Here is a 24209-nt window from a genome sequence, read left to right on the forward strand (position 1 = left end):
AAACATCAAACAAAACAATCCGGAATAAAACAAATTCAAGCTTCAGTGACAATATTTCAGATCCTTCTCTTAAGTGACCCCTTGTTATCCCCAGTCGCCAGCCGGGCATCCAGAGATCTCCACAGTTGGTCGCAATTGGACCCGCGCCAGTCCATGCTTTGCACCCGGCTTATTTCGAACACTGTTGCAGACACAATGGTGTATTCTAGCAACACAACTCATGGGCATCCTATTAGTTCAGTGAGGCTGAATGTTGGAAGATTCAGTACAGACAAAAGTACTTATTCACAAGGCCTAGTTAAACTATGGGATTCATTCAGATAAGAGGCAGCGGTGACTGCCAAATTGGATGGTTTTAAAGGGGACTCAGGAACATTCCCGGAGGTTAACTAGCCATGCTATATTCTATCTCCACTTGCCAGAAGCAGAATGCAGTGGTTGGAAGCTACAGGTGAGGAGAGTGTTGTTGCGCTTAGGTCCTGTTTGCAGGCTTCCCATTGGCATATGTCTGGCTTCTGCGAGAGCAGTATTCTTAGGGTTGCCATACATCCGGAATTTCCTGGACACAGCTGGGATTTGGCCGTCGGAAACAGTGTCCGAGTGGGAATCGCTTTAATGTCCGGGAAAATCTGGTTGCATGGCAACCCTAGAATTTGGCGAATTTCCTCCAGATGTTCTCTTTTTGAAATATGGCAAGGTCCCTAAGTATGCTTGACTGGATGGGCTGTTGACCCGATCGACAAGGCTCTTCTTATGCTAAATGCTAGGAAGGATTCCACGGTAGACACTCAGGAATCCCTGGCCGATGGGTCAATGGAAAGGATTCACTCTGGGTAAAGAGTTTGAACTTGCCTGAGTTGTAAGTCCAGGACTAAACGTTGGTGTAAGGATGCTGCTACCTCGTAAACAAGTCCATCAAAATTATTAGTCCACACATTTCTTTTTACTAGTCACTTGCTTGTATATAGCTTTTGATTGTTGGGGAAAGGGATAGAGGGGAAACCTACTCCACACTGGATATCTGGGGGCCATTTTTAATCGCCCCAGGCTGGTTTCCAGTTGATGTCATTAGACTTGGAAGACCAAACATCTCCCTTTGCTTTGAGGTTAATGGAGTAGATATGAGCAATGAAGACTAGCCTGAGATACAAACATGTTAACGTCAGGACAGACTTTTGTGTTAGATACCATGAGCTCATTTGTCCCATCATTTATTTAAGTTAGGTATTAAAATAATTTATCGCCTGCCTTTCCCTTGCTGTCTATGGCAGAGCTTTCCAAACTGTGTGTCGCAACACAGTGTGTCGCGCGAACACTCCCCGCACTCCTCCCGGGGCTGGAAGGGGGTTAGCTGAACCTCTGGGTGAATTACTGTGTCGCAAAATGATGCATGTCTAAAAAGCATGTTGCCAACATGGAAAGTTTGGAAAGCCCTGGTCTACAGTGCCAAATAAATATAACTCAATTGAAAAAAGACTGGGGTTTTATGTCAAAAGTAGAGAACGTGGGTATATACCTAACCAAAGAGAGAGGGAGGGAAGACTCCTGCCTTAAAGTGTTTATGCTTCATGCTGTTTCAGTCGGCAGAAGGTTGGAAAATGTTTGATATTAAAGCATTAAAGGATTGCAGTTTACTTGTATCACCTTAAGGCAGAATTGTAATGCAGAATTAGGCTGATGCAGTGCCTTGTTTCTCTAGCTGTTAAGTTATATTTAAGCCAAAATAGATGTTGAATTTGCAGTAATAGCAGTAGTCTTACATAATCATTTTTTACGGCAGCGGCTGACAAACGCGTTCGCAGACAGGCTGAGCATTAGGCAAAGGGGAGGCAGATGGACTCAGAAATAATGTTTTATTGTTATAGCGCTTTAGCGCTGGGAAGAGGCCTTGTGCGCAATTAGCGCTATGTAATCTTTACCGTGTTTTTACTCGTGCAGTGTGCCAGGACATTGCCTATAGGGCTTGGACCACTTTCAGGTAGGCCTCAGTGCCACAGCCTACCCTGTGTGCTAGCTATGCCATCGCCGTAGCATTTTGGTTGGGCCAATGCCAACAGCAGCAGCTCCTTGCAAAGCTGGTGTTGAGGAAGTCAGAAACAGAGAGGAAAAAGTGGTAAGCGGATGTTACTATATAAATAAGGAAGGAATAGAAAGGGAGGGGATAAGAGAAGAAGCTGGTTATAGGAGGAAGAAGTGAATAGAAAAGGACCGGGGATGAAATAAACTGGCAATTTTGCTGCGTGTGTGTGTCTGTAAGTCAGGTACGAAAGAAGAACGGGAGAAGAAATTACAGGAGAGGGGTAAAAATACGTTGAGACACACGTTGAGGGGGAATTGCGCAGCGAAAAGCCTTCTCCACTGAGTGACTCTGAGTCATCGAATTCTGCCTAAAACGGGGAGGCTGAGTCACAAAACCCCCAGAGCCAATATCTGTACTCTGCAAAAGCTGAGCTGTGGAGCGCCTTGCCAAAAGGAAAGTGCCATGGCAAAGAATTTAGCGACTTCCAAAGGTGGGTTAGGTTTCAGTAGAAAATGATGCCAGCCACCAGCATGTGACTGCGCCTTGCACCTGACTACCATCTTTGGACTGGTGCGCCTCAGTAATTTTTGCCTAAGTCAAGTGGGCTCTGAGATAGAAGGTTTGAGAACTCTGTAAGGCGGACCAATTTTATTACCTTATAAAACCGGGGAGGGGAATCTGAGACGGAGAGATATAGTAGCTTGCTTCTCTGGGCAGACCTAGAGTGGGTGACTGGAGGGCAGTGGAAGGGGGCAAAAACAGCATGGCAGAGCAAAGAACGCACTTGATTATAATATTTTGCTGTTCCACCTGTAGAGCCAGAATTGACTCACTTTGCCTTTGAACTGAAGAATTCTCAGATATTTGATTTGCTGACTGGCTTTGCTCATCTCTGAGCCTCAGTCTTCCTTATCTGTATAATAGGACAACATATATATGAATTTTAGGCCCAGGAGCCTTCCAGGACTATCTGTCTGGTTCTTGGGGACTCTCCCTAGGCCACATTCCGTCTTCAGCCGTGTCCCTTTACCTACCTTAACTTCACATCCTCCTTGAGAGTTTTTACTCAACTAGAATGTGCCCTTGAACTTTGATAACGCCTCTTGCTTGCCTGTATGGAGGTTAGAGTGTGTGAGACTCTGTGGAAACCAGCCTAATTTACAATTTTTATTGCTACATTCACTTCCCTGCTCACCTGGCCATTGGGACGTTGCCCAGAAGGAAATGTGGCCCTTGGCTTTTACTTTTTACTCTTAAGAGAAAGAAATCATTGCTTTTTCGCCAAGTTCTGAACAGGGAAAAAGAAGTCAGCCTATGCATCCTGCTGTTAGGTCATCTCTTCAAGAGTCCCGCACCTTCATTTGTCCTCAGCCCTGTTAGTTAAGTGTGAATTTACCAAAGAAACCCCTTATTTCTTTTCCGCAAGAGTTTGCAAATGAATGGGCAGTCTGTTGTCTACAGATGAAACTGTGTAAGAGATCCCACTTCCTAGCGGTTGCGTTGGCACCAGCGTTTGAAATTTGCCTCCTGCGACCAAGTGAAGATGACTAGGCGCCAGGATGGATAGCAGACTGCTGGATAGCTCAGTTGATTAGAGCATGGGGCTGATAATACCAAGGTTGCAGGTTCAATCCCCACGTGGGACAGCTGCTTTGCAGGGGGTTGGACTAATTGATCCTCGGGGTCCCTAGCAACTCTATCTGGAGGTGCGTGCCTGCGGATCCTTGGATCTTGACTGTTTTCACACACTAGCAACACATCCCGTAGAATTCTATCCGTTATATTTTATCTGCACCATCCGAGTGAATTTCAGGAAACAAAAAGTCATACTGAAAAATATGACATTCGAACCTCAAAACGGTAAGCAGGCGTATCGTTTTGGTGACTGCAACCTTGGTTCAAGAAGCCATTCGGCGTCTAGCTTATACGCCTGAGTTCCTAAAACTGGTTAGCACTCACAACTGTTTCTGGAGAAGGGATGCCGAGCGAAGTGCTAGCCGCTCCCATTCTGAATGGGCTGAAATATTGACTGGGAGTGCTCCAGCGGCGAAGCGGAAGTGGCACAGCAAGGGCAAGACACAAATAGGCAATAATGTCAGCAGCCTTTCCCAGCTCTCCGTCCTCTCGCAGCAGCTGCGCAGCTCTTTTGCAGCCATGCTTTCGTTCCTAGTTTTCTGCGGAAAGTGTGCCATTCCCCTGCTGCTCTTTTGGAACGCCCCCCCCCCCCCGCTGCGAGAATGAACACACCCTTCACCAACTTTAGAGTCTCTGTCTGGAGAGGAGAGGAATTCAAATTATTATCATCTGTAAGTTGTATGCTTCCTGGTTCCTATTAAGCCCTTGTTTTCACTTCCACAAATTCCTAATAAAATCTCGGCCCTTTCCCGCTAATGTTGTGCTCCCTGGATACAATTGCTTCAGTTTCCACCTCCCGATTTGAAGGTGTCCTCCGCCCTACCTCTTCCCCCAGCTGTTGTTTAAATTCCAGCAGTTCTGAGCTTGCAGTTTCCTTGGGGAGACCAAGGAATGACACGCAGAAATAAAATTTCTCCTTCCCTCTGAGCTTTGCTTTAGACTGGCCCCAGTGTTTGGATTTGGATGCCTTTGTCCTTTGCTGACAGTGGAAGACACTGCTTTGTGTATTTGTGTTTTTTAGCAACCTCGTGTGGACTCAGATGCCAAGAAAATAAATAGCTTTGCCATGGTTTCTCTGTGTGCTGCTGCTTTGTGCTTCCATATGTTGTTAGCTGTTCCAGTTTAGTGACGTTAATCTTAGAAAGCATCACAGACGGATGGCCTCCTTATCAACAAGTGTGCTTTCCTGAACATGCATTTGTGTGTATGTCATAGAATAATAGAATTGCAGAGTTGGAAGGGACCCCGACGATCATGTAGCCCAACCCCTTGCAACCCAGGAATATGCAGCCATCCCATTCAGGGATTGAACCTGCAACCTTGGTGTTATCAGCATCAAGCTCTAACCAGCTGAGCTATCCAGTCTTTGTTTAATTCTTGCAGAAAATAATCAGGTTTGTGCAAGTGTGGCAGCACCACGTTAGGAGCGTGGGAACCCTTCTGATACCTTTGTAACTCAGGGATGCCTACACTAGCCTTTGCCAATCTGGTGCCCTCCCGGTGGATTGAACTACAACTCCCAGCAGCCCCAGACAGCATGAGGAGCAGGACACAAAGGCTAGCATCCTGAAGAATCCAACCTTTCAACAGAAGTGTTCATACCTGCACTTATTGTTGGCGGAAGATATACATGGCAGCAGATGAGCAATATGTTTTTGGGACAGTGCAGTTAGACATCGTTTCAAGAGCTAAACTGGGATTTTTATTCTAGCCTTTTAGCAAATTTTAATTGAGAGCCCCCATCTTGGTTGCAGGGTTATGGTCTCAGTGTGGCCACACATGGGAAAAAATGGTCTGTGACTGTTTCGGAGGATATGGCGCCCAGGCAGCCTGGCATTTTGAAATGTCATTTGAACGCTGCGACAGATCACAGACACCTTTGGCACCTTTTCTGGAAGAGGGCGGGCAGCGTGAAGAGGCTGTCCTGCATGTCCACAACACATCGGAGCAGTCAGTTGAGCCAGTGTAGTTGCCCCGTGGTTTGGTGGCTTCATGGCATCAGCTGCCCCCTCGATGTCTCTTAGCCACAATAGCCATCTTCTGCCTCTGGTGTCCCAAGCAGTATTGCCTGTCAATGTCAGTTTCTGGGCCATTGCATGTGAGCAGAAGGCTGTTGTTTGCAGGTCTTTCTGGTGGGCATCTGGTTAGCCACTAGAGTGTCTGATCAGATGGACCTTCAGCCTGATGCCTCAGGGCTTTTCTCAGGGCTTTTTTTCCCCTGGATGAAAAGATGGGGGAACTCACCACAAAGTTTGCTTGTTTGTTTGCTTGCTTATTGTGGGCCCTGTCTCACTGCCAAACACCCACACCCCTTGCAGTGGCTAAATGTAAGATGTGATGAATAAACTCAAGCAGACAATGATCTGGATTAGAAATGGCCACAACTTTTATTGATTACAGATATAGGTGGATTTTTGGCTTAGGCATTGGGTGTATTCCAGTCCTCCCCCGCCCCGGACCCTCCCAAAAAAGAACTATGAAAAAGGTAAAAGAACCCAGTTCCTGCTCAAAACCCCCCTGGCTTTTCTTATATTCTTACATGGTTGCTTTGCGCCTTCTTTATTCACCCCTCGCACTCACTGTTACTTTCCCATAGCTAACACACTGTCCTTTTATAGCCTATTTTTTTTATTAAATTGCCTATTGGGATGTGAGCGCCAGCCTCTCCCGCACTTCTTATTCCAGAAGGAAACTCATCCATCTCGGCAGACAAATTTGACTTATGGCACAACGCAGAGTCTTTGCGTAACTGTTTGGTGTTAACTCAAAAGCCCTGTGTTTTTCTAGCGCATTTCTTCATTATTGTATCCTTGCATTATTTAATGAAAACCACGCAGGGAGACGGCGGTGCTCTGCCAGGACAGCATACCAAATAAAAGCCAGGTGGTGTTTTGCATCTGTTTTCTCAATGCCGACTTTGGTGATGTATGTATTCTCTGTGCAAGCCGCTGTGTTGCTTTAAGGTGAATCCTCAAAATAAATAGAGTGCATGTGGGAATGTGCTTTCCTTATGAGCGCAGCTAAGCCAGCCATGAAGAATCCTAAGCCCTTATTCTGTGAGGAGCTCAGTTGATTCCATGGCTGGGGAGCCAGGGCTGCTTTCCTTTCTGAGGAACCTTCCAAGGTTAGAAACTCAGATATATAAGCTAGGTGCCAAATGGCTCCTTAAAGGTAAAGGTAAAGGGACCCCTGACCATTAGGTCCAGTCACGGACGACTCTGGGGTTGCGGCGCTCATCTCACTTTATTGGCCGAGGGAGCCAGTGTACAGCTTCTGGGTCATGTGGCCAGCATGACTAAGCCGCTTCTGGGGAACTAGAGTAGCGCACGGAAACACCGTTTACCTTCCCGCCGAAGCAGTACCTATTTATCTACTTGCGCTTTGATGTGCTTTTGAACTGCTAGGTTGGCAGGAGCAGGGACCGAGCAACGGGAGCTCACCCCGTCGTGGGGATTCGAATCGCCCACCTTCTGATCGGCAAGTCCTAGGCTCTGCGGTTTAACCCACAGCGCCACCCGAGTCCCAATGGCTCCTTAAGCCAAGCTTAAAGTTGCCAAAACGGAATGTCTAGTTGCTATTTGGGGGCAATTCTCATTTTTTAAATGATAGACTGACTGTGATTGATTATCAGTTAAACATCTGACTAGTTCAGAGGACAACCTTGAACTAGGTTTAGAGCTCCTGGGAACTTGAAGAAGAAAAGTCACCTTATCCAGTCCACACATATATAAGCCTATTCCTACCTCTGTTTTGTAATGGCGACACAGGCCATTCACAACATAAGAATATGCTTCACAACCGTGAGCAGCGCAGTGGAGGGGGGCAAGCGAAGACAAGCGACAACAGTTAGCTATAACATTTTTCACCGCTCCTTCTCAGACCACACAGAAAAAGCGTTTTGGTTCCTGAAATTCATTCCGATTGTGCAGATGAAATATAACAGATAGAATTCTACAGGACGGGGTATTAGTGTGTGAAAACGGTCAAGATCCAAGGATTCCCCAGGCATGCACCTCCAGGTGGTAGAGATGTCAGGTGCCAACCTGGCGCCCACGCATCTTCACTTGGTCGCAAGTGGCCAACAGCCAGCTGCAAAATGTGCCTGGCGCCTGGCTAATTTCGAACACTGTTCCGAGGGCCGCATGGGCCGGGCCAGAAGCAAAGTTGGGAAGAACAAGGAATATACTTGTTACCTTTACACAGCAGGCTAGTTTCTTCCCACACACCTCTCGGTGTCCATTCCAGACAAATGAAAGTAAACTTAAGTACAATGGTACCTCGGGTTAAGAACTTAATTCGTTCTGGAGGTCCGTTCTTAACCTGAAGCACCACTTTAGCTAATGGGGCCTCCTGCTGCTGCCGTGCTCCTGGAGCACGATTTCTGTTCTCATCCTGAAGCAAAGTTCTTAACCCGAGGTAATATTTCTGGGTTAGCAGAGTCTGTAACCTGAAGCGTATGTAACCTGAAGCGTCTGTAACCCGAGGTACCGCTGTACAGTCATACCTCGGGTTGAATGTGCTTCAGGTTGAGCTCTTTTGGGTTGCGCTCTGCGGTAACCCGGAAGTAATGGAGTGCGTTACTTCCAAGTTTCGCCGCTCGCGCATGCGCAGACACTCAAAATGACATCACGTGCATGTGCGGAAGCGGCAAAACATGACCCGTACACGCAGATGTTCCATTCAGGATGCGAACGGGGCTCCGGAGTGGATCCTGTTTGCATCCCGAGGTACCACTGTATAGTCAAAAACACTGACGTGTGAATCTGTGCCAGTGAAGGAGGGGGAGTCTTTGTGAGGGGGAGTTGTGAGGGCTCAGATAGAGAGGCAGAAAAGCTGAGGTTTTCCATCTCTGCATCACACACACGCCGGCAGCCAAGTCCCAGTTTTTGTTGTTTAGATGAAGAGTAGCTTTGGGAGACTGAAACACGGCCAGCTGAATTGCATCATGATTTCAGCATCCTTTTTCAGTCCCGCCGCGCCTTGGTTTGAAAAGTGCCATCTAGTTTTTGAGAGCTCCAGAACACTTCCCTCCGAAAGCATGTGTCTTTTTAATACGTCATGGCTCAATTATCACATTCAATTTGGACTGCCAAAATAGCCATATATATTGTCTAGCGAGTGACAGGCTGGGCCTTTTTATCTGTGCCTGGCTGCCTGCCAGCTGCTTAATTGAAGCTCTGTGTTTGCTGTGTGTCAGATCTTACAGTGGTCTATTACGCCCAGCTAAAACAATATTTTGAAAATGTTTCAAATGCAAACCAATCCTGTGCCTAAGAATTTCATGTTGTCTTGCTGAATTGTCTCCTGCTGCAGTTGTAGCACTTGGTCATTTAGTGTAGGTTATTTTGGGGTGTTGTGGTTTTTTTTTGGGGGGGGGGGGAGTTGTTGCCTATGGGGATAAACAGGATCTGCTCCTCTTGCATTCATCTTGGAAAATTACTGCAATTCCACCACCTTACCACCCCTCAAAGCCGAGATGTTTAAAGCGGTTCCCTCTACCTATAATTTCTCATTTGAAGAATGCATTTTACACTTGTGCTCCACCCAACCGGTCTTGCTTTGCATTGTGGAAAGCAGCGAATGCCTCTGGACCGTAGACCCTGCTCTGCTGAGTCCCACATGTCGACTTGTGTCATAGTTACACTCCATTAATTGTGGTTCCGTTTGACTGAACTTCACAAGCGTTGGGGAAATGCTACCACTTCTCTTCCAGCCTCTGCATTCTTGGCTGCTTGATAAATGTGGGCATGTCGCATTTTGGGGGAGCCCCAGCTTAATAGCCCCCATCCATCTGCAGCCGCACGTGGCGAGGCAATTTGCATGATTTAGGAGTCCCCGGACGAAGAGATAGGGGAGCACGTTGCCCTCCTGTTGCAATGGCAGATGGCCACATCCTACATGCCACAGCTATTCCCTGTGATGCATTTGTTACCGTTGAGTGTTGACAAATGAGGGTCTTATACGTTAAACCGCAGGGGGGTCGGAAAGGGGAGGGATAAAGGGTGTTATGTGTGCTGCAAAGGGTAAAAAAGCAAAATGTTGACACTATTAAGAAAGTGAAGTGCAAAAGGCAGCCACAGATCCTTCTGCCCATCGCAGCGTGGTTGGGCATCCAATTTGCCAGCTTCCTATTGCCCAAGGTTTCAAATACAGTAGGAGAAATGTGTATGGGCAACTCGGGGCTGGATTAAGAGGCCCTAAACACTTGAAAGATTTTGGTGCCCCTCTATATATCTAATTCAAAATATAAACAATAATAAACCGTGGAATAGAACTGTTTTGATTCGATTTCTAGATGGGGAACCAGTTGCCCCACATAAGCTGTTGGACTTTAAGTCACATCGGTACCATCCAGGGATGATGGGAATTGTAGTCCAGGAACATCTAGAGCAGGGTTTCCCAAACTTGGGTCTCCAGCTGTTTTGGGACTACAACTCCCATCATCCCTAGCTAGCAAGACCAGTGGTCAGGGATGATGGGAATTGTAGCCCAAAAGCAGTGTTTGGGAAACACTGAAGAAGGCCACAGGTTAGCCACCCCTGTGGTTTGAATGGTTCAGCGGATGGCAGCTGAATAAAACACCCATTAGCATGTTCAGAGTTAAACTGGCCCATGGAAAAGCATTAAGTTTTCCCGTTTGCAAATTTGGCTTTGGCTCCTTCTATCTATGTGACTGGAATGGAAACTCTGAATTCCCAATTTTTTTCACAGGGAGGAAGCAGTGCTAGTTGATTTATACTTTTGGAGGGGTGTGCGTTTCTTCCTGTTTCCGCTGGCAGTTAATTAAAACTAGCCTGTGGCCCCAGTGTTTGACCAAACAGGCAAGGAGATTAACCTGAATGTCTCTTTCTCTCCCCTCTCCCCTGGCACCCACTTCAGCTCTTTGCAAGATGAGAGCCTATATAAAGCTGTGCAAATTTGCCATGGGCATGATAACTAACAATTTCTTCACAGAGTGTGTATAAATACTTAGAACTTGTCTTTTGGAACCATTTCTGCCAGGAACTTTGTATATTTCTTTCCTTCCCTTTCCCCTCCAAGTGTGTTTTATGTCTGCTAGGAATATGTTTGACTGCCTGTTGAGTAGTTAAGGCCATAAAGAAACTTTGTGTTGGATTTTGAAAATGCTGTATTTTATTCCCTTTTTTCCTACTAAGGGGAGAATGAAAATATATATAAACACACATATATGTACAGACTTTTATATATCCCATTGGAAGGATATATTTCCTGTTGAAATTCATTTTTTAGATGCATGTATATGTATATATACAAACACACATATTCATATGCACTGTTTTATAAACATGTACACACTCCACTCAGCAGGGAATAATAAAAAAATCCCTCAGAAACTATAGAAGGTTAATGTGAGATTATGCCTGCAAACATGCCCCTTTCATCACAAAGAAGAGGATGGAGGGATTTTAAGCATTTTTACGCATAAACTCCACTTCCCATTTAAATGCTCCACACAAGTTGGGGCATCAGGATGACTTGGGGACTCATTGCTGCATGTAAGCAACCTAACTCTGGGGTCCTGTGCAGGCTAGCTCATTCTAGGGTGGAGAACCTTTTTTAAAAGTGGAATTGAAGCAGGGCTTTGAGGGAAAACAATGGCAGCAAACAGACACAAAAATGGTACTTTGAAGATGTGACTCTGATATGTAGCCTCTGAATAAGCACTTCTTATGTGCTAAAAAAATCAAAAGGGGTGAACCTTTAGCTCCACGGTAATGAAGACATTAATGTATCTATGTTTAAAAATTGCACTAATTCTATCTGCACAAGAAATATTGTAAGGAAGGACGCACTATTTCAGATATTTGGGGACTGAGCCATTTAGGGCTTTTAAACACTTCAGCTTTTTTTAAAAAAACAAAACCAAACCTGAGTTATATGTGTTCTAAAGAAAACGGCGGCCAGAATTCTGGCAGCTGAATTTTGGACCAGTTGGAAGTTTCTGAGTCCTCTTCAAGGGTAGTCCCATGTAGAGCACATTGCAATAATTCAGTCTGGAAGCTACCAGAGCATGGGATTCTGTGGCCAAGCCATCTTTGTCCCAAAAGTACCATAATAGATGAACCAGCCAGCACTAGAAAAAGACTTCAGGTCTGACAACCTGAATCTCCAGGGACAAAATTGAAACAAGCAGCATTCCCCAAGGGAGATGGAGTCCCCACCAGGACAGGCCATCTTAACACCTTCTGGATGTGAGAACTTCGAGCACATAATGCCCCTGTCTTTTCAGGATTCAGGTTCAGGGTTTTTTTGCCTACATCCAGCCTATCACAGGCTGCAGGCACCAAACTATTAACCCCTGAACTACCTCTCCTGTTTCAGATAGAGCTGGGTGGCATCTGAATATTGATGACACTTCACTCCAGATCTCCTGGTGACAGTTCCCAGGAGCTTCACATGTTAAATAGGATGGAGGACAAGCTCGAACCCTGTGGGACACAATCAGACAACTCCCATGTTGTTGAGCAGTAGCCTTCCATAACTACATTATTGAAGAGGCCCTGGAGGGAGGAGTGAAACCACTGAAGCACAAGGCTGCCTACCTTCACCTCCTTGAGATGCTCCAGGAGGATGCTGTGGTCAGTGGTATCAGCAAAAAAACATGTTTAGCCTTCATTTATTTCATTGTAGGGAACAAATGGCTGAATTATCACCTTCATAGTAGACTGACTGCTTTCCATACTCATTTAATTGAGAGAGGCATTCAGCACTTGATACTAAAGTCCCATGATTTTCTTCTTTTTTGTTTGCAGGTCACCCTTTAATGGAACTGTAAAACTAAAGTGTAGACAGCAGCTTTCTTTTTTGTCGCCTGAAGGGCTTAAAAGTTGAGAAGGGTAGTAACTCAGATTTCAGAAACTCCTGAGGAAAGTAGAAGGAAGAGTGGGCAGCGCTGTTAGCCTTGTGTAAGTAACGCAGCCGTTAGCAGCGAGGGAAGTTGAAAGGCTCAGATTGTGACCCTTTTCATTCATTATCGCTGTAAAAAAAGGAAATAAATGCCTCCCACACATGGTGTGTGAATGTAAAAAAACTTCTGTGGTCCATGTGCCTCTGTTGTTAAATGGTCTTCACACTGTGAATAGTGACAGGCATGTATTTTCCATTGTTACGTGGTGCCGGCTTAATGCTGACTCCCTGCAAATGATGGTTTGCAAATGGGTTATTCCAGACTTCCTTTGCTTCCTTCCCTTATCTTGCATGGTCCCACCTCCCTTTCCTTATAATAATTTGTTATTTATACCCCACCCATTTGGCTGGGTTTCCCTAGCCACTCTGGGCGGCTCCCAACAGAATCTTAAAAACGCGATAAAACATCAAACATTAAAAACTTCCCTAAACAGGACTGCTTTCAGATGTCTTCTGAAAGTCAAATAGTTGTTTATTTCCATGACATCTGATGGGAGGGCATTCCACAGGGCGGGCGCCACTACCGAGAAGGCCCTCTGCCTGGTTCCTTGTAATTTCACTTCTCGTAGTGAGGGAACCACCAGAAGGCCCTCGGAGCTGGACCTCAGTGTCCAAGCTGAACGATGGGGGTGGAGACGCTCCTTCAGGTTTACAGGGCTGAAGCCATTTAGGGTTTAAAGGTCAGCACCAACACTTTGAATTGTGCTTGGAAATGTACTGGGAGCCAATGTCAGAACCGGTGTTATATCGTCTCAGTGGCCACTCCCAGTCGCCAGTCTAGCTGCCTCATTCTGGTTTAGTTGTAGTTTCCAGGTCACCTTCAAAGGTAACCCCACGTGGAGTGTGTTGCAGTAGTGCTCTATTTTAGCCATGGTTTAGTGTTACACCTGCACCTGTACCTGTTAACACCTGCTCACCAGACACTGCCTTAACAGCGAATTCAGACTGTTTACCCAAAGCCCAGGTTCGTATGTGAGAATGGTGATACGTCAGGAATTATTACTTATAGTTGTGCTGCCGGGTGCCTGGGAGAGTTCCCCTCCCCTAACTTTCCTTCTTTGCTGGCTGTCCGGGGGTGGGTGGGTGAGATTCTGTACTGCAGCTGACTTGACTTTGACCTTTCTTACAAGTGACCATTTGCCAAGTGACTACTTAAAGGTTTCCTGCATTCAGCGGCTTGTCGTCTTGTGCTGTCTTGTCAAGCAGTGAGGAGATTGGGCAGCTGGCGATGGCAACTTGCCTGACCCCTGATATAGGGCAGCTTCCTGTGAACCTGATAGCTATATGGCCCCTACTGCTCGTTTTTTGGCGGGGTTTTGAGTTTTCCTCCTTGAGGTGAAATGAGCATTCCTCTGCTTAAGGAAAGAAAAGGTGCATTTCCAAAAAGGGAGGCGGAAAACCAAAGCAAAACAGAGAAGACTAGATTACACAGCTATTATTGTCCTTGTTTCAAAGTGGGTCTTTTAAACTCTTTTTTTCTTCTGATAGAAGGGCAGCTCTGTCTCCTCCTCTCTGTTGGAATTGCTTGGCCCAGCCATTATTAGCAGGGTTTGGAAGAAATGAGGCAGCTGGTATCTCTCCTTAGAGACCGAAGGCAAGCGAAGGCCACCAGTCCATCTTGGATTACAAGCAGCATAAACACAGCTCTTCCTTCTCTCTCCCCGCTCCCTTGGCTGCCTTGATTCCATTTTTTCTTAAAGAGGAAGGGTAGTTGCACTTGCCACTTGCAAAAGAAAAGATCTGGAGGCATGATATACAGTGGTACCTCGGGTTACATACGCCATAGGTTACATACGCTTCAGGTTACAGACTCTATTGAAGTTCTCACCCTGGGCCAGCAGGGTGATACTGTAGATAGTTCAGGTCAACATATGCAAATAAGGGATCGAAAGTGACGTTCAGTGATTGGATAGTTACAGAAAGTTGTTACAATTACGTTGTTCTGGAGCTGGCTGGCTGAACCCTTCAGTTCAGTTCTGTTCTGGCCTGTGAATAAACAAGAGCTGTTTGAAGAATTGCTGTGTCGTCTGATATGTTCACCCACAACTTAGCAAGACTGAAAGGGCTTTTAGTAGCTGGGAGTTTTGGGGACTGTTACAATGCATTTGGCCAAAACCTGTAACATAACAACAACAACAACTTCTTCTTCTTCTTCTTCTTCTACTACTACTACTACTACTACTACTACTATAATGAATCACTGTATTGTGCCTTTCCCTCACCTCTATTTTTGAATCATGGGTGCTAGGAACAACTAGTAAGTGGAAGGGCAAAATTCATTTCGCGCAATTGCCACCTGCTCTTGCTGCAATGAGCTTCCTTTGTCCCAAAATCTAAGCATTTTTGGAATGCTCTTCCAAGATGCTTCCTGATAGTACTTGCTGCTTAAATGGACTCAGTACTTTTGGTGCTTCCTTTTTGAAAGTTATGTTCAAAACCAACTGCAAAGTAAAAAGGGGCTTTTTGTGGTTCCTGCTGCCCCCACGCCCCGCAGAGATGCGAAAGAGGCAGTGAGAGAAATTGCTTTTTTTTTTTTTGCGGGAGGAATGGGAAGGCTATGGATTTGTGAGAGACTGAGGGGAACAAAGCATGATTGCACAGTGCACCTGTTTTAGCGTATGTTTTAAATATTTATTACATGCTTGAAATGCTTAAAGCTTCGCACTTAAAGCCGCGGTCTGATTTAATGTTATGTATAGCTGTGAAGGTATAACTGAAAAGAAAAGAAAAATCACTGGGCTGGGGTGGGGGTGGGGGATGAGAGAGAGGCAAGGGGAGGGGGAAACAGAGCTAGGCATCAAAGAAGTGAAAAGATTGACAAGTGTGAGAGAAAACGGCGACACTTTGACAGTGCAGTCTGTGCATGTCTGCTCAGAAGTAAGTCCCAATGAGTTCCATGGGGCATATTTCCAGGTGTAAGGTTGCAACTTACTGGTTGTTTTGATCTCTGAAAACAGTTGCTTATTTATTGCCCTCTTTTTAGACAAGTATTATCTCCCTAAAGCAGCCCCCCTGGTGAGAGAGAGGCCAGACCAACCATGAGGCAGAATGAGGGAATCGCCTCAGGCGCCAAATTCTGAGGGCATCCTCTTGAGTGAGCCCTGTGGCTGTACTCTTCCTTGGGAGGCCAGAGCTGTTAACAACAACAACAACAACAACAACAACAACAACAACAACAATTTATAACCCTGCCAACTGACTCCGTTGCTCCAGCCCCTCTGGGAGGCTTCCAACAATTATAAAAGCATAATGAAAAATCAAACATTAAAAACATCACTGAACATGGGCTGCCTTTGGATTTCATCTAAAAGTTGTATAGTTTAACAGTGCAGGCAACAAAATGCTTTGGCCGACTCCTGGTTCTAGGACAAGATAAAACTGAGTTAACAACATAACTCATATACTGTATCCGTCTATAAAATAGATAAAAGGGAGGTTGGCTGACCGGGAGCGATACAGAACATTAGATGAAATGTGGAAATGCGACTAGTTTACATATGTTTAAAGATGAGGGAATTAATGTCTTACGGAATGGGAAGGGAGGAGTATTCTCTGTAGATTGTATACAGTTCGCTGAGAAGATGGGTTTAAACATTTATTAGGTAGATTTGTTATAGGCTAAGCGAGGAGCGGGCACAGTGGTTTTACGGGGGCATAATTCGTACCCTTTCGCTGCTCAGGAAAGTTAACATGGAACGTTTCAGTGACTGACTATGTGAGGATCTTCAGTGGATGGGGAAAAAAAGGATACATATTGCAGGATTCATAGTCATAGTAGCCATAGTCAGTTAATTTATATAGACCGCATTTTACACAAATACTTCTGTGCTCATAAAAATGTCTAAATACAGTAGTAGAATAACAGTACAGAATAAAAAGTAGGAAGAGCACTGCAACCTCACACTATACCCACCCCTTCAACAATTAACAGTTCGTTTAACATACATCAAAAACCTAAGGGAGCACAAAACTCACCAATAGGTCAAGTAAAAATATATTCAGGTTCGTAGCTGTTGTGGGTTTCATTACAGGCTTGCCACGTTTATGTCAGTATCTTAGTGGTACTTAACTCTGCGATTGACTGTGACCCTTTGCCGTTACAGTTGTGAACTGGCTTAGTATCCATGTAAGCACGCAGACATTATCAAACAGAAATTTTGCAATTGGCTCCCTTGATACGATTCTGTAGTGCAAAAAGATGTTGGCTGTGTGGTCAGATATTTTGGACGATGCTCCTAGGCAGCATAAAGGCTCTGTTTAGATGCAAACCAACGTGGTTTAATATTTATTACAACCAACCAGCATGTTACTTGTTTAGGAAACATGTGAATGACAAAATGGGGAAACTGATTTAGGGCAGTAACTTGAGTTAGTCCTTTTCTCCTTTTAACTTGGTGTCTTCAATCATGACGGAATTAAATCACTCCACCCTGCTGGAGAGTTTATTTAGCTGGTACTGAAACGGACAATGAGACTTGCTTCTTTGCTTGAAAGAACAGTAAATTAACCTGATGATATTGCTATATCTACTCAGCCTGAGATATTTTAAAATGTCATTGAGCCTGGAAACACATCTGTTAAACCACACTGAATCTGAACATCAATTGTTGTCTAAGGCTGCAACCCTGAACTCTCTTTTTTCCATGGCAGTAAATCCCACTGATTGAAGTGGGACTTGCTTCTGAATAAATGTACGAGATTACACTGAAAATTGCTTTTAGTTAAGGCTGAGCTGAAAGCTCTCCCCTTTGGCATCAAAATTTGGTGGGTGCAGTAAAAAGGGGTCATTATTGGGAGGGCAAATTTTTTTTAGGGGGGATAACCAACTCCCTGCTTTTACATTTTTGTGCGGAAGAAGGATATCATACTTGTTGATATGGTAGATTTCCACCACAGGAAGAGATGTATGAATTTGGGGTGGCAGCGTGGGGAACCTTCATATATGCAGTTTTCCCCCACACTCTGAAGTGGTACGCTCCATATGGGGTTGTACCATGTATTTTCTACACATCAGGGTTGAGGAACACTTTTACAGCCTGGAGGCCAGTGGGTGGGGCCAAAGGCCAAAGTGGGTGGAGCAACAGAGCGTATACCTCTTGCCTTTGAGTAGGCTACCTTCCAGCCACTGGAACCAACTCCAGGGGGCTGTGGGTGCTTTGACACCCACAATTATTTATTTGTGGGGGCTGGGCCACCCGCAAAGTCCACAGGCAAAGTTGAAGCCCTTCGTTGTGGGCACCCACAATCTTAGGCACGAGATGGCACCTGTGCTTCCAGCCATTCAAAGCTGTACACAAACATACAGTCACCTCCACCTTGACAAAGAAGAGTTTAGCACAGTTTTAAGACTAGAAGAGCACACATAACTGGGATGGTGAGGGTGTGGCCTGGGAGGTGGGAGTCATCGCTTGAGGGGGCTTCAGAGGGCCAAACAAAAAGCTGGGAGGGCTGCCTTCAGTCTCTGGCCTGGAGCCTCTCCACCCCTGCGCTACATTTTTATAAAATCTGTCGTTGGTATCCAGGTACAGTGGTACCTCAGGTTAAGAACTTAATTTGTTCTGGAGGTCCGTACTTAACCTGAAACTGTTCTTAACCTGAAGCACCACTTTAGCTAATGGGGCCACCCGCTGCCGCCACGCCACGCCACCGGAGCATGATTTCTGTTCTCATCCTGAAGCAAAGTTCTTAACCTGAAGCACTATTTCTGGGTTAGCGGCGTCTGTAATCTGAAGCGTATGTAACCTGAGGTACCACTGTAGTCCAAAACAGGAAATACACATGCTCCGAGTTTCTTGTCCAAGGAATGCTGTAGTTGAAGCCAGGAATGTGCAGGTATTCGCCTCCCCCAGCATCTGTTGTGTCACCTTAACTGTTGTCACTCTGCTCTTGCACCCTGTGCATTGGCGCAGCAACCTCAATCGATGTGACAGGGTGGATGACAGAACGGCAGACTTGGTCATGGTCATCTCCTGCCTGAGGCAGAGCTCCATAGTCAGTTCACTCTGAGATCCAAAGACAAACAGAACAGACACTTCTCATGTGGGAAGCTCCATGGCGTTTGGTAATGTAGAATAATAATAATAATAATAATAATAATAATAATAATAATAATAATAATAATTCTGAGGGACTTCGGATCTGGTGTGTGCACAGATCTGCTCGTCAAGGGAAAGGATACTCTAGGCCTTTGGCAAGGAGGGTGCCCAGTCCCACACGTCCCCTCCCTCCAACCTCTCACTCGAAATGAGTTTGAGAGATGGTAAGAATCAACAAGAGGATTTTTGAAACCACAGGGCATTTGAGAGGAGACCTTCTCTCCCCTCCGACGCTGGGGTTTTCTTTCACATGTGCTAAGGTTTAGAGCAGATAAGAAGCAGCAAGTGTATCTGTTTATCTATATCTGTTTCTTAAATTCTCTTCCAGGCATTCAGCGGAGAGGAAGGAGTTGGTTGCAAACGCAACCAGAAGCTGCCTTTATACTAGGGAATGTCAATATTTGTGAATTCTTGGAAATTTGCTTCCTTTGTTTATTATTTTAGGGTGTTTTTTTAAAAAAAATGGATTTGTAAAGAGCCATTCATGTGGTCACCTATGGTGTTTAAAAATCACCTGCAGGTGACCAGACTGGAAAGCGTTTGCAATCTGAAAGGTAGTTTGCTTGCTTATCTGTCTGCTTTTCAGTCTCTCATTCATGTAAGCATTATGGAGAACAATAACCACTTCTTTAAAGTGGAGTTTGGTGGTCTTTCGGACATGTGCTCATACACATCATTGCAGTTTAGTTGTTTATCTGGCAAGCTGCAGTCAGTGCTTTTAGTTTAAGTGTTGAAAAGTTTCATTATATTTTCCAAAGGCTTTGGCATCACGTTTGCAGGAAAAAACCCCTGTTTTTAAAAGTGATGATTAACATGGCTGTTAGTTAAATCCCCTTTATGAAGTGGGTTAGATGGTTAGAACGGTTTATTTCCTGCATGTTGTTTTCATTTCCCTTCTTTATGACATTGCTGAGTAAGGGTAATAAGAGATCTTCAGGGAGGAGCACAACGAAGAGCGAAATTCATTTCTCTCACTTTTTTATTGCCTTGTAATTTAAATCGGTTGGCACACTTTTCCTCAGAGGCAATAAAACATCTCTATTGCTCTTCTAAGCGCGAGTTTGCTGTTCTGCTTCTTCTTTTTCACCTGCTTCCATCCAGCATTGTTCTTAAATTCTAATTGTCCTCTTCCCAGAAACTTAGACTCACAGGCTTGTTTATGTAAGGATAACCATTCTGAGTAGGTAAGAGGTATTGGGGCAGAGACACCTCTTCGTTGAACTACACTTTCTCTGAGCTTTGAAATCAGAATTGCAGAGTTGGAAAGGACCACAAGCGTTCATCTAGTCCAACCCCCTGCAATGCAGGAATCATTTTGCGCAGTGTAGGTCTCGAACCCACAACCCTGTGATTAAGAGTCTCACAAAACCTCAGAGCTACCGTAGCCTCTTGCGTGCAGCCAGACCCCCAGAACCCTCTTCAAGCTGTAGTATAATAAAGATGTAAATAATTACCCTTCCTCAGAAATTATGGCCACAGAGTGAGCTGGGAGCAGAGGTAGTCTTGCTCCAGCATCTGGATGTACAGAGCAAAGTCTGCAGCAGGAAAGGCTTCGTGCATATAGCTGTACACAAGAAGAATACACAGTTTGGGCTGCGTGCATGGACACCAGAGAGCCTGTCTGAGGGAGGCACTGCCATGGGCTGATCAGTGGCCTCCAGACCATCTGCTTCTTCCCCATTCTCATTTTTGTGACATGACCACCGACACCCACCTCTCCTTCCCTCTGCCCCACTTCCTGCTCTCCCCTGACCCCTTCTCTCTCTCTCTTCATTGCTACCATAGCAGCAGTAGCGTTGATGGGTTCACCTGTGACTTGGCCAGTGGCGTAGCGTGGTGGGCAGAGGGACGGTGGTCCCAGGGCACAGAATTCTGAGGGGGACGTAACCAGGAACAACACCCACTCACCCTGCCCCTGAGATGGCTGAGCCAAGAGGTTTCTAACACAGGCAAGCAGTAGGAAGCCTCTGGACTGACCAAGCATTGCATAAAACCCCGGGAGTCCAGCCCTTGCTTGGGAACAGATAACCCTTTTTGCATTTTGCTATTTCATCCAAATTGTCCCATATCCAGCAGCTATGCTCATAGAGAGGCTGAATATTCCCCTCCAATACTGATCCAAATAATACACCCCTCCTAGAAAAAGCATGTATGATTTTATTAAAAAAATCAAAAGATATATACAGAAAGACGCTCAGAATTGTCTTGTTGGATTAGACCAATTCCTATCTCACCAGTGATTTTCCTTGCAGCACCGTAAGATCATAGGTATCTCTGCCTAAAAGGTAAAGGGACCCCTGACCATTAGGTCCAGTCGTGGCCAACTCTGGGGTTGCGGTGCTCATCTTGCTTTATTGGCCGAGGGAGCCGGCGTACAGCTTCCGGGTCATGTGGCCAGCATTACTAGGCCGCTTCTGGCGAACCAGAGCAGTGCACGGAAACGCCGTTTACCTTCCAGCTGGAGCGGTACCTATTTATCTACTTGCACTTTGACGTGGCTTTCTAACTGCAGGATTGGCAGGAGCAGGGACCGAGCAACAGGAGCTCACCCCGTTGCGGGGATTTGAACCTTCTGATCGGCAAGTCCTAGGCTCTGAAGTTTAACCCTCAGCGCCACCCGTGTCTCTGCCTTATACAGGTACAATTAGCTCAGCATTGTTGACATTGACTAGCAGTGGCTCTCTAGGGTTTCAGACCAGAATTCACCACCAGCCCTGCCTGGGGGATGCAGCCTTCTGCATGAAAAGCCAGAGCTCTACTGTTCAGCCCTGGCCCTTTCCCCAGATGGCTTTGGAAGCTCACAGCGGTGCACAAAGGCACCACTTTCCTTCCCTCAACTCTGCAATCCTGTCATCCATAGGTGCCAACTCTGTGGGACTGAGGACACCTCAGCCCCGCAAACTATATCTGGACGGGGCTCCCCAATCTGGAGGGGCTGGGCCTCGTCAGGCCTTCCAGTAGCTGTGGCAGGGCCCCATATGCTGCGGGCCTTGTGGCCCCCTCCTGCCACGTGGCATCACAAGTGTGTGCCGTGTGCGTGACATCACACACGTGCGACGGGCACCTCCAATTTGGGCGGAACCTGGCACCTATGCTGTCGTCTGCACCTGACATCTAGTCCTCCAGAGTCTTGCCACCTCTGGGCACAAAGGTTTTGTTTTTATCTTTCTGCCTAATAGCCATTAAAGACTTTGGGTAGACTTATCTCTTCTGAAGACAAAGGCAGCAGGGGAACCGCGACAGATCTCATTCAGTAGCTTTTCATCTACGCAGTGGTAGCGAGATGTTGTTCATCTTGTACTCGCAGGCCTTAATCAAAGGGGAAAAAAATCCTTTCATTTGCCTTATGTGGCCTGTAATTGTCAGGGTCATAATTCCTGGCAAGTTCATTGTATGTTGTTTGGCTGCGAACCGATTGCTATCTGGGCAACAACAAGCACTTCAAACTGCTTGGCTCTGGTCAGTTTTATTACACAGGAGCAGATGTTTCCTGGCGCGACTGGGATTCTTTCACAACTGAACGAGTCGTTAGAGTGAGCGTTACTCTGTGCAAATGAATATATAACCTCACATTTAAATGCAGGATTGCCTTTTCGAAAATGTTGTTTTATTTGTCCAAAATATTATCCTGTTGCAATTCTGATGTTTGCAGGTTTCTGGGGCAATTTTTCTTTTTTCTTTTTGCAAAGCTTTAGAAAGGCAAATGCACTGTCACTTTTAAGTGATATTTTGCGCATGGCATTACTTTGTATTCGGCAACGAAAGGGGCTTTCCTTATATTGATATGCTACAATTGGAGGCTCAGAGAAAGAAATAAGAAATGCTTCTTCCTTGTACCTGTTTGTTTTAAAGGCTTATGTAAATGTTTGTTTACTTACATGTGGCATAAATAAATCAGAAGCCTTGGGAGATTAATATCACACACCTTTTTCCATACCGAGGATGTATTCCGTCTACAGCTAGAAAAATGTAAAGTATATTTACAGTTAACACACACTGCTTAGATGCACTACTCAGATATTTGTTATGTTTTGTTTTTAAGCTGCTTGTATTGTTACACTTTTTTTTTTTACTTGCAAAGCTGGTCAGATATTTGCAATTTTTCACCAACAATGCCCTTGTGTGTAAGTTGTAGCCCACCCTGTTTGAATGAATCTTGCTGTGATTTGATAGCAGAGGCCTTAAGGAGAGAAGTCTGGATTGCCCAGCCCTATGTGAGTCAGGAAATTTCTCAAAATGCACACTTCGCTTGGGAGCAGACATGATCAACACCAACCATTCTGCTTTAGAACGCTGACCATGTTTAAAGACTGCTTTGGCCTTTGAGAGTTGCTGTCTGCGTTTTTAAAAATTTTGTTTTAAAGCAATTTTGTAACTGTTTGGGTTTTCCCAGTGGTTCCGGGATGAAAGCCAAGAAGGAACCATTCACTCACTTGAATGGGACTTTATGCTTTTCCTCGCGTGTATTTAATATCTGCATGTGAATAATAAGGGATTGCAATTGTTCAGAATGCAATGCCACATGTTTCGTTTTAACAGTTAGTGTTTAGTTGGTGTTTTCTTCTAGGTTTGTAATTGGAATCGGCCTCTCATCTCCTTGCAGTCCTTAACACATAAGTCCTTTATACTTTGCCACTGCACAACAACAACAACAACAACAACAATAATAATAATAATAATAATAATAAATTTATTTATATCCCGCCCTCCCCAGCCGAAGCCGGGCTCAGGGCGGCTAACAACAATAAAACAGTACAAAAGTACAGCACAAACAACACTCTAAAATCATTCATTATAAAATTACTACAAGTGTGTAGTACTTGCTTTTATTTATTTTTTACTGTTCAAATGGTGAACAGTTGCCAAATTGAAATCTGAGACTTGCAGGTGTAGGAAATTACTGATGCCAGCCAGAGATCAGTCTAAAGGTGTTGAAAAAATAGGTTCTGGGATGATGCAAATACTGCTGGTTTCAAAATAAAGAAGATCACAGTCAAGATCGAAGGTGATCTTGGATGCCGTCTGGCAACATCTCCTGTTTTTCCAGGGAACTGTATGCCGTGCCTGCAGAACCTGACTCCATCCTTGCTAGAGTCACAAAGCACCACCTTGACACCTGGCTGAGTTCCTGGCCTTTAACTGGTAGCAAGAAACCTCAGAGCTTTGACATTTCCATCCTCCCTCCTAAACAGATTTGGGTGCAGGCATGGGGGGAGAGATATGGAGCTGCACAGAAGCCTCATTTCTCTATGTCTGCTGCAAGAAAATCTCCCAGCTTGTGGACAGATTGATGGGCAGATACCCAGCAGCTGAATTTCCTTTTGACCGTGTGCATAAGCCATGAACTACAAGTCCTATTAACTTCAATATAATGATGGAATTGTCTGGGGCCACCATATATAGTTGGAAATTGTGGTTCATAAAATGTAAACCAAAGCAGCCATCCATTTTGCTTTATTCTCTAGGGGATTAAAAATTGTGCATTCTTTTGCATGTACATCATACTTCATCATAGCTACCAATTGCTAGGG

At 45.2% G+C, this 24209-nt stretch overlaps 1 protein-coding gene across 5 annotated transcripts in view; it reads left to right on the forward strand.

The window, feature by feature from the left end:
- Window positions 1–24209, forward strand: part of UBE2E3 (ubiquitin conjugating enzyme E2 E3) — a 98981-nt gene that overhangs the window by 29070 nt on the left and 45702 nt on the right. The window contains exon 4 of one of the 5 annotated variants that reach the window (XM_083413794.1): window positions 12430–12684. The exons of the other annotated variants lie outside the window; for them this stretch is intronic. Within the exon in view, the coding sequence (XP_083269920.1) occupies window positions 12430–12508 (79 nt within the window). The 3' untranslated portion in view covers window positions 12509–12684. Of the gene's footprint in view, window positions 1–12429; window positions 12685–24209 lie in introns of those variants that run through there. 5 annotated transcript variants of the gene reach the window in all.

The sequence above is a fragment of the Podarcis tiliguerta genome, assembly GCF_965153285.1.
Source record: "Podarcis tiliguerta genome assembly, chromosome: 1".
In the NCBI taxonomy this organism is placed as follows: domain Eukaryota; kingdom Metazoa; phylum Chordata; class Lepidosauria; order Squamata; family Lacertidae; genus Podarcis; species Podarcis tiliguerta.